The 12,613-nt window shown below is 43.3% G+C and overlaps 1 protein-coding gene across 1 annotated transcript in view; it reads right to left on the bottom strand.

Annotated features, from left to right (window-relative positions):
- Nucleotides 1-12,613, bottom strand: part of SLC7A10 (solute carrier family 7 member 10) — a 524,687-nt gene that overhangs the window by 341,853 nt on the left and 170,221 nt on the right. Inside the window, exon 2 of the mRNA XM_069216530.1 lies at nt 10,702-10,906. Within this exon, the coding sequence (XP_069072631.1) occupies nt 10,702-10,906 (205 nt within the window). The remainder of the gene's footprint in view (nt 1-10,701; nt 10,907-12,613) is intronic.

The raw sequence follows: 12,613 nt of genomic DNA, 5'->3' as shown, positions 1-12,613 counted from the left end.
TGAGGCGCAGCACCATTTACCAATATGGCATGAAGGACGCGGTGTTTTTCTGATACATGTAAATTCTTGCTGGATGTTGCACACCTTATTTGCGAGTTTTCTGTTCGGGGTGTTGTCATGTGAAAATGTGGTTTATTATCTGTTGGGGTGAAAAAAGTGTGTTAGTTTGATTTTAAATGTTTGTTTATTGGTAGTTAGTGGGGGTTGAGGTAGTTAGGTTTTATTGTATAATCGTTTTATGGTACATTCCTGTTTAATAGTATTATATTTCATTTACTGTTTGTGTGTCTTTTTCCAAGTGTGCAACTGGCTGTGTTTTTTGGTAGATGAGCAGTTTCTCGATTTTGTAGTAATTTTATTAACTAAACATAAAGAGATAGAAATAGAGTGTTTTGTTAGTTATTTGTTCTTTTACATGTCTAACTGTAATTAATTTTATACATATATTTTTTAATTTTATATTGAAATGCTGTGCAAGGAAAGCAATAACAATCACTTTTACAAAATAACAGTTGAGTAGAAAAATAAAACATTCCCCCTAAAACCCAGCTGTACTAAAATGAATTAAAATGAATAAATGAAATGAAGCATCTAACTAGGTAAAAGGGCACAGGCTGCAGGCCTAAGCTAAAATACATTTGTCTAAGCAAGGCTCTAAAATGAACCCACGACATTATTTTGTATGTTTTACTTTATTTGGAAGCTAGTTCTGGGTGTGTGTGTGTATATATATATATATATATATATATATAGAAAAAGCATTTTTTGTTTTGGCGCCGTTTGACAAATCTTCACAACATTTTCAGAACTAGTACGCAAATCACTTCAGCTGCTGTCCTGAAAGTTTTGCGGTGATTCATCAAGCGTGGCTGAGAAAAAGGGGTGTCCCAAAACACATTTTCCCCATGCAGTTTCTTATAGAGATTTTAGACATCACTACAGCACAAACTCCTGAATGGAATTACACCAAATTTGGTAGAAAGTTAGATCTTGGTCCAGAAAGAGGGCTTTTTGTAATTTGGTGCAAACCTGTTTGGTAGTTTTGGAGCTATTAATAAAATATAGATTTCTAGGGGCGCTGATCCTTTGCGGTTTCCCCCTCAGATCCAGGCAAAAGAAAGGCCCTGATTGGCCCTGATTGTCTGGCTGAAAACTGAAAGGTAAGTTGCAGCTGCCATTTTGTTTCTCAGTCAGCCTGGGGCATGGGGGGGGACAAAAGTGAAAAATAACATAAGGTGTCAGGTTAGAGGTATTCTGACCCCCTGGACACATGAAGTGGTTGCTAAGGGACCCTCTCATTGGAAAAAAATACCCCCTTTTTTGGGGGGCCAAACTGCAGATCCATTGATTCATATTTGTGCTCAGCGTGGTCTTTAGTGTAAACCTAAGATGGATCCACGCATCCAAACCATAAGGAAAATAATATACCCACTCACACACTATACCACTGGCTGTGTGTGGTGTAGGGTTTGATGCATGCAGTGGGGGGTCCTGCGGCCAACCCCGCAACACACAGCTGAAAGACTTGTGCGGTGGTGGTTGTATTAACGTATAGAAAATATATATTACTTTATGTTAAATAGAACTTCACTGAAAAAAACAAAGGTTACAGGGACGTTATAGTTAGGTTGACAGTTTAGAACAAGAAACTATAACTTGTGCCTTTAAGAAACTTTAGGCCACGAGTTATAGATTCTTAACATAAGTGTAACTATAAGTATAACTATAACTGCTGAATTTCTATGGTTTTGAATGGGCAAAATGTCAACCTAACTATAATGTCCATGTATATATATATATATATATATATATATATATATATATATATATATAGATAGATATAGTTATTTTAAATAATGATTAAACATTTGTAGTCATTTGAATTTGTATTATTAAGTTTATGTTTTGAAGTTTAAATTTGTTTTAGTCATATAAAATGATTATAATGTTAAAATATTTATATATGTTCTTTAATGTTTATTGTTATTGATATGAGTGAAAATTGATATTTTTTACAGTGATATTTTGTTTCTCGAGATATGTGTTTTTATTAGTTAAAGTGTAGGAAGGTGATATTTTTGTGAACGATGTTTATTTTCCAATACTTTTGTTAATTGATATTCTGTGCATTGATCCAGTGGTAAGCAGCTGCATACCATATGATAGAAGTTAGCTTCAAGCAATTGACATTTGAAGCTGGCCGTCTGTGCTCCTGTGAACATAATGTTAATACGCTTTGAGGACAGTTACACCCTGTGGAGATAGTAATACTGAATTAGCCTAAATTGGCGAGTGGTGCATGTGGTGTGAGTCAGGATGTTTGTCCAATTTTCATCTGTAAATTCTTGCCCCATATTGTGGGCCCAGTGCTCTCAAAGGCCGTAAAGAGTGCATTTGGCTTTTGAGAAGAGGGTCCAATACATGAGGGAGATCACTTGTGTATGTCGTATTGTAGTACAGATAGCCTTCAAACAGGTATATTCAGAGAGTTCTAGTCCGTTGCTACTCATGTTCCGCATAAGGCAGCCTACAGCACACCATAAAATAAGAATTGTTGCGAGGAAGGGGTGAAGTCCTCAGTCCATTCCTGGAAGCTTCGCAACTGACTGTTCGCATACCAGTCAACCATAGTGGCCATGGCATTGTGTGTAAAGTGAAGAAGGGATGTCAAGGGGAGGTACTGCACGTAGGGCAGTTTTATCCTCATGCATTGCAGCTCATGGGCCTGTGTAATTTGAAGGGAACAGAGCACAGGTCTTTCACAGCCATCATGTAGGTGCGGTCCAGGAATAAGCTTGAGGTATAAGCAACAAGGATAGCAGTGTGGTGCACATGGAAAGAAGTCTCACAGCAGCAGTTGATCCACTCCATTGAACATCTCACCAGAGGGCTGCCCATTTCAGTTGCGCAGCAAGATAATAAAGTTCAAAGTCCGGAACCGCCAACCCACCCTCATCCATGGGTAGGTGTAGTTAACTGAGGGCGATGTGGCAAAATTCTGACCCTCAGTCAACAGGCTGTCCACCCCACTGAAAAAAGTTTTGGGGAGAAATACTGGGAGGCTGATAAAGTAATTAAGAAGGCGAGGAAGGTGTATAATTTTCAAAAAAGTGATTCTACCCATCATGGAGAGTGGGAGGGCATTCGCCCGAAGGTAAAGAAGGAGATTATCCATGTAAAGGAAAACACAAGTGGTGTGTTGTCAACAATAACCCTCTAAAGTGGGCAAGAGAGTCAACATACATGGAGTAAAACGCAATGGGCAGACCTTAATCATTACCTCTGCCTCCAAGGAGGTCGCCTCGAGAATGGGTAGCCTGGTGGTTTTGGTGGCAATAACATAATCATGCATGTACTGGGTGTGGGATATCTCTCGCCATGCATAGAGTTGTGTATAGTAATCTGACAAGACTCTTAATATCAAGTGCATGTATACCAACCCGTTGTTAGCTTGTACGTAGAGGACCTTGGCACAGCGTCTGCCAAGGTTAATGAACCACAATAATAATTTTCTGTCCTTGTCACACTGGTCATGAGCCTTGGTAATGTAGACTCAACAATCATACATTTTAAGCTGTTCTATTAGGGATTGGTGTTTCTCTTGTTCCAAACTTACACAGTACCAGGGTAGTCAGGGAACTAGTGGGACGAAATTCAATTATGTTAGGAGGTTCTCCTGGTGAACGATCTAAGCATGTAACTGTGCTTAGATGCCAGATATTTGGGTAATATAGTGTCCCTTAATAACTAACTTAAATTCCTCCCATTCAACCAGGGGAGAGGACATGGTTCCCTCATTCTCAGTAAAATTGTTGTAGGTTGCATCAGACTGAAAAACTGGGTTGTCAAGCATGGCAACATTTAGATGCCAACTCGGAGCTCTTCAGGAGCAACAGGTTTTGTTTGGGTGTGCTTTTGTGAAGTATTCAGTCCTAATCACCTAGTCAGGAAGAGGTAGTGTGCATAGTACCTTATTGAGGCAGACAGAGGGATCATGATGCCAGAATAATAGGATATTCTGTAATCCTCGGGTTATGGGCCCTCCAGGATTCAATGAGGCCCCACTCTGACATCCAGTTGCAAAAAGTCTAGCACCCTTGTGTGTTAGAGACATGGGAAGGGGGACCTCTCAGGGTTGACATCCTATACAATTGAAGTCCCTGCCCACCAACAATACATAATGTAGTACAGAGGCCATGTGTGGTGCAAATGAGGACAGGAAAGATGATTAGTCTATGTTTGGGGCAAATACATTAATGAGAACAATATCTTTCCCATCGAAATTGCCCCTCAGCACCACAAACCAAACCTGTGGGTCAATGATCTCCATTTGGGGCAGAAAGAGAATGCCAAGGAGCACCCATATCAGTGCTGCCCTTGAAAAATGACAAGTGAGTGGTATTGTAAACCTTTCCCCATCAGTGCCTCTGAAGCATCTGGATCTCTGCTGTAAACAGGTAGGTTTACTGGAGAAATGGTATCTGTGCCTGGCGTCATCTAAGGAAGGCTTAAATATTATGGGGGTTATTACAACTTTGGAGGAGGTGTTAATCCGTCCCAAAAGTGATGGTAAAGTGACGGATATACCACCAGCCGTATTACGAGTCCATTATATCCTATGGAACCGTCACCGTCCCACCGTACAAGACCATTGGCTGTATGCAGCAGGGTGGGCACAGAGCCTGGCAGGCAGCCAGGCACTATATTTTTCTCTCTGCAAATGCCCATTCTCACTGTGCATGGTCTTTGGACATAAAAGTGTCTTAAGGGGTCATTCCGACCTTGGCGGGCGGCTACCGCCGCTCGCCAGGCGGAAACCGCCATGCGGCCGCCAATGCGGCCGCACTCACGCGGCCCCCATTCCGACATTCCCGCCGGGCCGGCAGGCGCAAACCAAGTTTGCGCCCGCCGGCCCAGCTGGAATGAGGCCGCAGCACAGGAGCCGGCGGTGTTGCGGCCGTGCGACGGGTGCAGTTGCACCTGTCGCGCTTTACACTGTCTGCTATGCAGACAGTGAAAAGCTGGCCCCAGGACACCCCTTACCGCCAGCCTCTTCCTGGCGGGGAAAACCGCCAGAAACAGGCTGGCGGTAAGGGGGTCATAATCCCCAGGGCAGCGCTGCTTGCAGCGCTGCCCTGGCGGATTATCACCGCCGGGGCAGAAACGGCGGAAAACCGCCGGCCCCGGCGGTGCGACCACGGCTTTACCGGCGCGGTCAGAATAGGGAAGAAAGCACCGCCAGCCTGTTGGCGGTGCTTTCAGTCATTATAGCCCTGGCGGTCTCGGACCGCCAGGGTCAGAATGACCCCCTTAGTCTCATGGAATGCTAATTTCTTGAAAGCTTTTGTAGTATCTCAATCACTCCCCTTGTCTCCTCCAGGGTGCTTTTCTCCTTGCCTTAATTAGTGCCTCTCAAAGTGTTACTCAAGCCTTTTTTCTCCCCACATCTTCTGAAATCTTCAGTCTGCATATCTCATGTGCCATCTTATCAGCTTCATCACTGACTTTTCACTCTGTCCTTCTGCATGTACTTGATTCACCTTCCACTCATCATGTCCTCCCTCTCTCTCTGTCACCACACGGGTACTGTGCTGTAAATGCACTGCCTCCAGTCTCAGATCCAGAGCTCTCACTCTTCTGCTATTGTGCACACTCACCCACATCCTGAAATCACCCTAGAAGTGAATCAGTCCACGATAAACACAACATCTGATAAAAGCAAACACTTTTGGGAAAGCAAGGTGAAGTAAGACATGACATGTAAACAGAGATTGCATCGCTGACGTTGATTAACTAAAGAGTCTTACAGTCATTGTTGAGAAACCCAAACTGCCTTTAAAGTTAAAGACATTAATATAGGGCCCTATAGGGACCTGTTTCAAAGTAAGTTATTAATTACGGAAGGATCTAAAAACTAGCACGATCCTCCACATTTCAAACCTTGCCCATGGGGCTTCTTCAGCTGTTTTCTGGATACGGGTGTAAATACTTGCATCCTTTAATAGTTTCTCGCAGCCATCCAATCAGAGCCTTCCAGTGCAGGGACCTATGTTTGGGTTATCAGACACAAAGTGGGTCATAGGAGAAAGAGCCCCTTCTCTAATCATTTTGTTTATTTTTTTAGTATGGGCCTTCGAACTGTCCACGAACCTGCATTTGAGGATGGTTCAAGGATGCAGAGGCCAAGTTAAAGGTATTACATCCTCAGAAGCCAATCTGGCACTTTTTGTGTTAAAATACATTGAAAATTACTGTACAGATTTCCAATAAACCAAAAAATTCATGTTTTCTGCATTACATTCTACATTCATGACACCTTTGTTGTAAATCGATTTTTGTTGGGGAGGTGAGCTAAAATGAGAAAATATTTTGAAACCACCCTCCTCCCCCACTCGCCATATCTTATCTTGCAAGGAAATTCGCAAACCAGATCCTTTTTGTGTAAGCTAAGTGGGTGTTCCAAATTTTGCGCCAATCCCTCCATGGCCTCCGCACCAGTGAATGCCAGATGTACGAGACTTGGCATGAAAGTTGAACTTTACTCAGAAAGCATTCTTTTATTGGTTTGGTGGAAATACATTTAGTTTGTTAGAAATTGATCTTTAGAAAAGGTGACAGGTGTGAACGTATTAACACTTTTGTGAATCTAGGCCACTTTAATCCTCAAAGGCTTAAGGACTAGGTCCCATATTTATACTTTTTTAGCGCTGCATTCGCGTCTTTTGTTGACGCAAAAGCGGCGCAAACTTACAAAATATCATTGTATTTTGTAAGTTCGCCCTGCTTCTGCATCACAAAATGACTCAAATGCGGCGCTAAAAAAGTAAAAATATGGGCCTAGGTCTCAGATTAAAGTTAAAAAGCATAAATGTCTCAATTAGCTGAACGAGCTTTCTGCTTCTGTGGCGATTTTGGACAAAACCCCAAAGCTGCATTCCTGACAGCACCATGTCAGTAAAAATGTGTCTTGCGGCTGCTATTACACATGCGGGGAGCCGTCCCTCACATCCAAAAGAAAAAAGCAAGTGCCTCATAACATTTTGGGATTCTGATTAGCTGACAGCTAAGGTAAAAGAAAAAGTGCCATTTTTTTGGCAGCTATATCGTCCTCCCCAGCCAGGGTACCCTCCAAAGACTGTGCCACACACAGAGCTGTAAATTACACATCTTTACTCCTCTGAGCCTACCTGTGAACTCAACTTTCTAAACTAAGCTTTAATTACATTCCACTCTAATGATTACGTCAGACTGCTATGGAGTCAATTTGGAGACAAAAGTGTTCCGGTACAAAACTCTCAAGACACTACAGCAACTAGTGGCATGGAAAGTTTTTGCTGAGAAGCTGGAGATCAGAGAGCGTGTTTCAGCAAGCCACTATTTGCCCCACCATGTTACAGTTGGGACCGTCAAACAAACCAGGACCTCCGGCTGAAAAGGAGGAGAAGGAAGATTTAAAAGAAAGAGAAACAATCTGACTTGTAGGGAGTCTTCAGCCATCTAGAATTTGAGAAAAACATTGCAGAATTACGCGCAAACTCTGCAAGATAAAGCTGAGCCTGAAACAAGGTGCATATACTCCTTCAGCACTGCAACCATTTGGCGAGATCTAAAGTCTTAGCATGACAAGGTGTACAATAAGTGGCAGAGTGGGAGTGTTTGCTGAGGTGCATTAAGGCACAGCAACGCTGAGTGTGCGTGAGGAGATGCGTCAAAAGCAACAGAAAGAAACCAACCGGCCACTAAGAGCGTTTGCATTCTGTTGCGTAGAGTTCAAGGTGCACACCTAATGTCAGGAGCAGAACAAAGGGTTAGTTGAGTATCAGATGGAGTAACACTATCAGAGATTCTACAGCGGTTGTTGAAGAAAGTGAAAAAAACACAACCCCACCACACAAGGACACAAAAATCCCCCTCAACACAAAAAATGTTATTTTAAGAGCCACCCACAATATACTAAAAAAATAGCTTGTCTCTATTAACTCATAGTCCCTGTGAATTTGCACATAGTGGGTGTGCCAGGCTCTATGTCCAAAACCAGCTGTGCAAGGGTAAAAGCCCAGATACCGATCCTTGCTGCACATGTCTTGGCTAAAGCTCTGAGTATCTGGGTTGTCCACCGTTAGCAATTTGGGTGCGGGGTTGGCTTCAAACCAGGATCTGTGGACAGCTCCAGCTGTGCAATGGTCAAACTCATGTGTAGTGAGGGTTGTCCACTAACTACAGATTGGGCCCTGCTGCAGGCCAGACCCTGTGGCCATCCTCTACTGTGCACTGATGGAGGCTGTAGCAGAGGCGGTTGGATGCCTGTGGTGTGTTTGGCACAGGGTTTGGTGCCTGTGTTGTGGGTTCAGTGTAGGGACTGTCTGCAGACTAGGCCCCAAAGCGAATCTTCACTGCCACGCACATCAGGAGTTGGATTCTTGTGATGGATTGGGCACAATGCCTAGTCACAGGTCATGCTCTGCAGCCAACCCCTGTTGTGTACTACTGAAGGCCGTGTGCAGCCTGAGTTGGATGCCCGTGGAAGGGGGAGGGCATGGCCTAGCCAAACGCTATATGCAGCTGGTGTTAGGAGCAAAGTGTATCATAAAATATTCCAAGAATTTCAAAGCAAACATCACTGGGTTATGATTCTGGCTCAAACACGAAAAAATACTGAAATTAGCCACTTGTGGAATACAATGCACCCATCGAATGCCATAAGGTACACTGCCCCCCGCTCAAATGACACATTTGGAAATAGCACAGGAAAAAAATCACTCTAGCAATAAAAAAACATACCAAAGCTGATGAATGTCAGTGTTTCTTTGTGTTTGAGCCACAACCATAAGGCATTTCGTAACTGTTTTTTTTTCATTGAAACACTAGTTTAAAGGGCAATATTTAAAAACTCAGTATCCTGGAAGCAAACCATATTTGTACTGTAACAAACGGGAAACGTATCAGCTTTACACACACATTAAGTAAAATGTTGTTAAAATATGTAAACATTTATAGGGGCATTGCCGTTTTATGCATTTAAAGTTGTTTGTGTCATTGGTATTTTGTGTTGAGGTATTTCTAGGCAATAGTACGTGGAATGGGCAGTTTCGATTTATAGTGGAAAGAATTTGCTGTGGTAGATGATGAATAGATGATTGAAAGTTGGGTAATACATACACGACTTACCAAACGGACAGCAGCAGCCAATGCTTATTTCAGATATACAGAGAATCACTGCTGCTGCGCCTATGGTACCTGCTCAGTCTGTGTGGGGGCGCACATGCTCCTGAACCCCGTGCTTTAACTAGTCTTTGTTGTAGAAAGACCTGCACTGATGCTGTCCAGGTTGTATTTCTGTTTCTTGTTAGTGAAGCATGCTTGAACCTCATTCTACTGTCCAAAAGCCTGTGATAAAGGTACAGGTCTAGAACAGGCAGCAGAGTTCTTGCAGAACAGGCACCGCCTGGGTTACAGCAGTGTAAGTGTGCCTGATGAGCACTGATGTCAGTATATGTCTTGCTAGGTTGTATATATCAAAGGCTGAATCAGTGTTGCTGTCTTTGCCCATATGTGTACATACAAGTTAAATGCTTCTTAACAGTGCACAGCAAAATTGCATGCGACTGACTCTGCCATAGCCGTAGAGGCCAGTGCAGAAGATCACCTAGTATTTAAGTCACGCCTGACGTGACTGACTGGCCAAGTCTACTCATTGGCTTTTCAGAAGCTGTGGCCTGTAGGGAGTTCTCCTAACCCCGAGGCCTGTCTTCGATAGCTCACTATTTGCACCCAACACGCAAGTACTCTTGTGAACGACATCTCATGCTCATGTAGTGTTAAAATTCAGACCGGTATCTCAACATTCTGTGTGTTTGTTTCAAATAGCAATAGAATATTTTATGAGCACATTTAGTCATGTTGTCTGGTCAAAAAAAACTCACAGATTCCTGGAAATGTTTTCCCAACTGAGAAAACGAAAATCAGCTGCACAAAATAAAGAAAATAGGACACCTCTTTGTTGTGGTTCTATCTCACTGCTGGATAAATCAAGGTATGTGTGCAAATGTAAAACTCCAATAGCCAGGAATAACAGGGGCACTCAGCCAATTGCCAATTAATGTGTTGAATGATACGTAAAACAACAAATACCGTCCTTTATATAGATGACATTAGCTCCAAACAACAGATAAAGCTGTCTACTAGACCTAAAATTGAGGGCAAATATTTCATGATGTCACTGCTCCATTCCGAACCTACTATGATAAAATAAATTCTTCGGAGAGACATAGATTTTGTCATCTGTTCGGAAGAAAAACTTGCCTAATATTCCAACATTCTGTGGCCTGACACAGTATCCAGGAACATTGTATCTCCAAAGCAGCAAATATTTGAATGCCCGTCGAAAGACTGTGCCTGCTACCTTAAGGCTGAATAAACTATGGATCGCTCAGTCCCTCCAAGTCCTGAAATCAGCCTATCATTCCTCAGACAATTTGGGGGTTCCCTGATCTCAAAAACAGCAATCCAGCGTGCAGCAGAACCAGCACATTATTTGGTATTCTTATAAGACCTAATTGTAAAACACATCATACCTAACAGGAAATACAGTCAATGTTTAATTTTTTTTTCATTGCAGGCATTCATTTTTAATTTAGACGTTTGACATGATGTGAAATAATCAAGTAACAAGGAAATAAAATGTGAGTATATAGTACTCACCCTGCTAAACCACCAAAGATCTCTGTGACGTAAGAATAATCTCCACCTGATTTGGGGATCGTTACTCCAAGTTCAGCATAACACAAAGATCCAAGGGCGGAAATCCCCCCTCCAAGAACCCAAACAATCAACGCTAGTCCAACTGAGCCAGTGTGTTCAAGAACTCCTTTGGGTGAAATAAATATTCCGGAACCAATAATATTACCTGCAAGAAAGCAGAGGATTGGAAATGGTTAAAGGGGCAAAATGAAATTGTATTTACTGCAGCCACCATTGTTAAGCACCCACACAGTAGAGGTGATGGTACAACCATGAGGATAGAATGCATGCTGATCTGTTAAATGCCTTTCATATATTATTCTAAAAATGTGTGGTTTTTATCTCAGCATTAGAGTATGATGCAACAAGGAACAACTGAATTTTCTGCACAGCTACTTTTTCCTATATTTGTCAAAATGTGCAAGACATGTATATTTAATTAAAAAACAGGTTTGCTTCTTAGTTTAGGGTGCAGAAATAACTTAGGCTCCATGTAAAAAAACGTGTTTGCGACTGCAAAGCTCTTGAATCACAAAAAACAGGCTTTGTTACTGCAGAAAAAGAATTAAGCACAAAACTCGTTGTAGGAACTTAAAAAGTATTTGGGACTCATAAAGGATTTTCCATTCCAACAGAACATATCAATTCAACCACCATTGTGGTAGCAAATCATGGATCAGCTACAGATATCTCAACAGGGTTGGTGTCTGATTCGAAAATGGGAAATTAACCCTGCTGTAAGAATTGGGTTGTTGGTTGATTGGGGTTTGAACCTTGGTCAAGCAGCAACCACAATCCTTGTGAGAGTGTGGCATAAGCCAATCCTAAATTAACCTGTGCTCAACCTTCCGGTAGCTTGGCACAGACTAGTCAGGCTTAACTTAGAGGCAATGTGTGACAATTCAAACAGCAATAAAGTGAAAAACACCACACTAAAAGGATACCACACCAAGTTAGAAAGACAGAGCCCAAGACCGCCAGGACCGCGGGCAACGGAAGCACTGCCAACAGGCTGGCGGTGCTTCATTGCCCATTCTGACCGCGGCGGTAAAGCCGCAGTCAGAAAAGGGGATCCGGCGGTTTCCTGCCGGATTTCCCCTGGCTGGGCTGAACCTCCATGGCGGTGCTGCAAACAGCGCCGCCATGGGGATTCCGACCCCCTTCCCGCCACCCTGTTTCTGGCGGTTTTTACCGCCAGGAACAGGATGGCAGGAACGGGTGTCGTGGGGCCCCTGGGGGACCCAGCATGATTTTCACTGTCTGCATAGCAGACAGTGAAAATCGCGACGGGTGCAACTGCACCCGTCGCACCCCTGCAACACCGCCGGCTCCATTTGGAGCCGGCTTCTGTGTTGCAGGGCCTTTCCCGCTGGGCCGGCGGGCGCTCCCTTGGCGGGCGCCCGCCGGCCCAGCGGGAAAGTCAGAATGGCCTCCGCGGTCTTTTGACCGCGGAGCGGCCAAGTGGCGGTTCCCGCCAGGCGGGGTGCACCCGCTGGGGTCGGAATGACCCCCAGAGTTTTTTAAATAAATAAAACAAGACTAAAACAACAAAATCCAATCAGTAGAACCGGAGATATGCAATTTAAAGATCTTAGTGAAAGCAGCGCCAAAAACCTTGAACCGCTAACTATGGACATGTGGTTGTTCCAGACCAGGACAAAGTCACAAATTCAGACCGACTGCAATGGAACATGAGTCAGATATAGGGACCGAGTTAGGCCCACTGAACGAAGCACCTTAAATCCTGGTTTGTGGAGCTTTGCAAGGATCCACGTTGAAGATGTGTCACACAGCACCATTTCCTTTGGCTTTTATTTATTGATCCAAGATTGCGGACATCATTTGTACCGGTAAATAAAAACATTAAGGCTAT

This window comes from Pleurodeles waltl, chromosome 12 (genome assembly GCF_031143425.1).
Source record: "Pleurodeles waltl isolate 20211129_DDA chromosome 12, aPleWal1.hap1.20221129, whole genome shotgun sequence".
NCBI classification, from domain to species: Eukaryota; Metazoa; Chordata; class Amphibia; order Caudata; family Salamandridae; genus Pleurodeles; species Pleurodeles waltl.
This window is presented reverse-complemented; position numbering and strand designations above follow the sequence as displayed.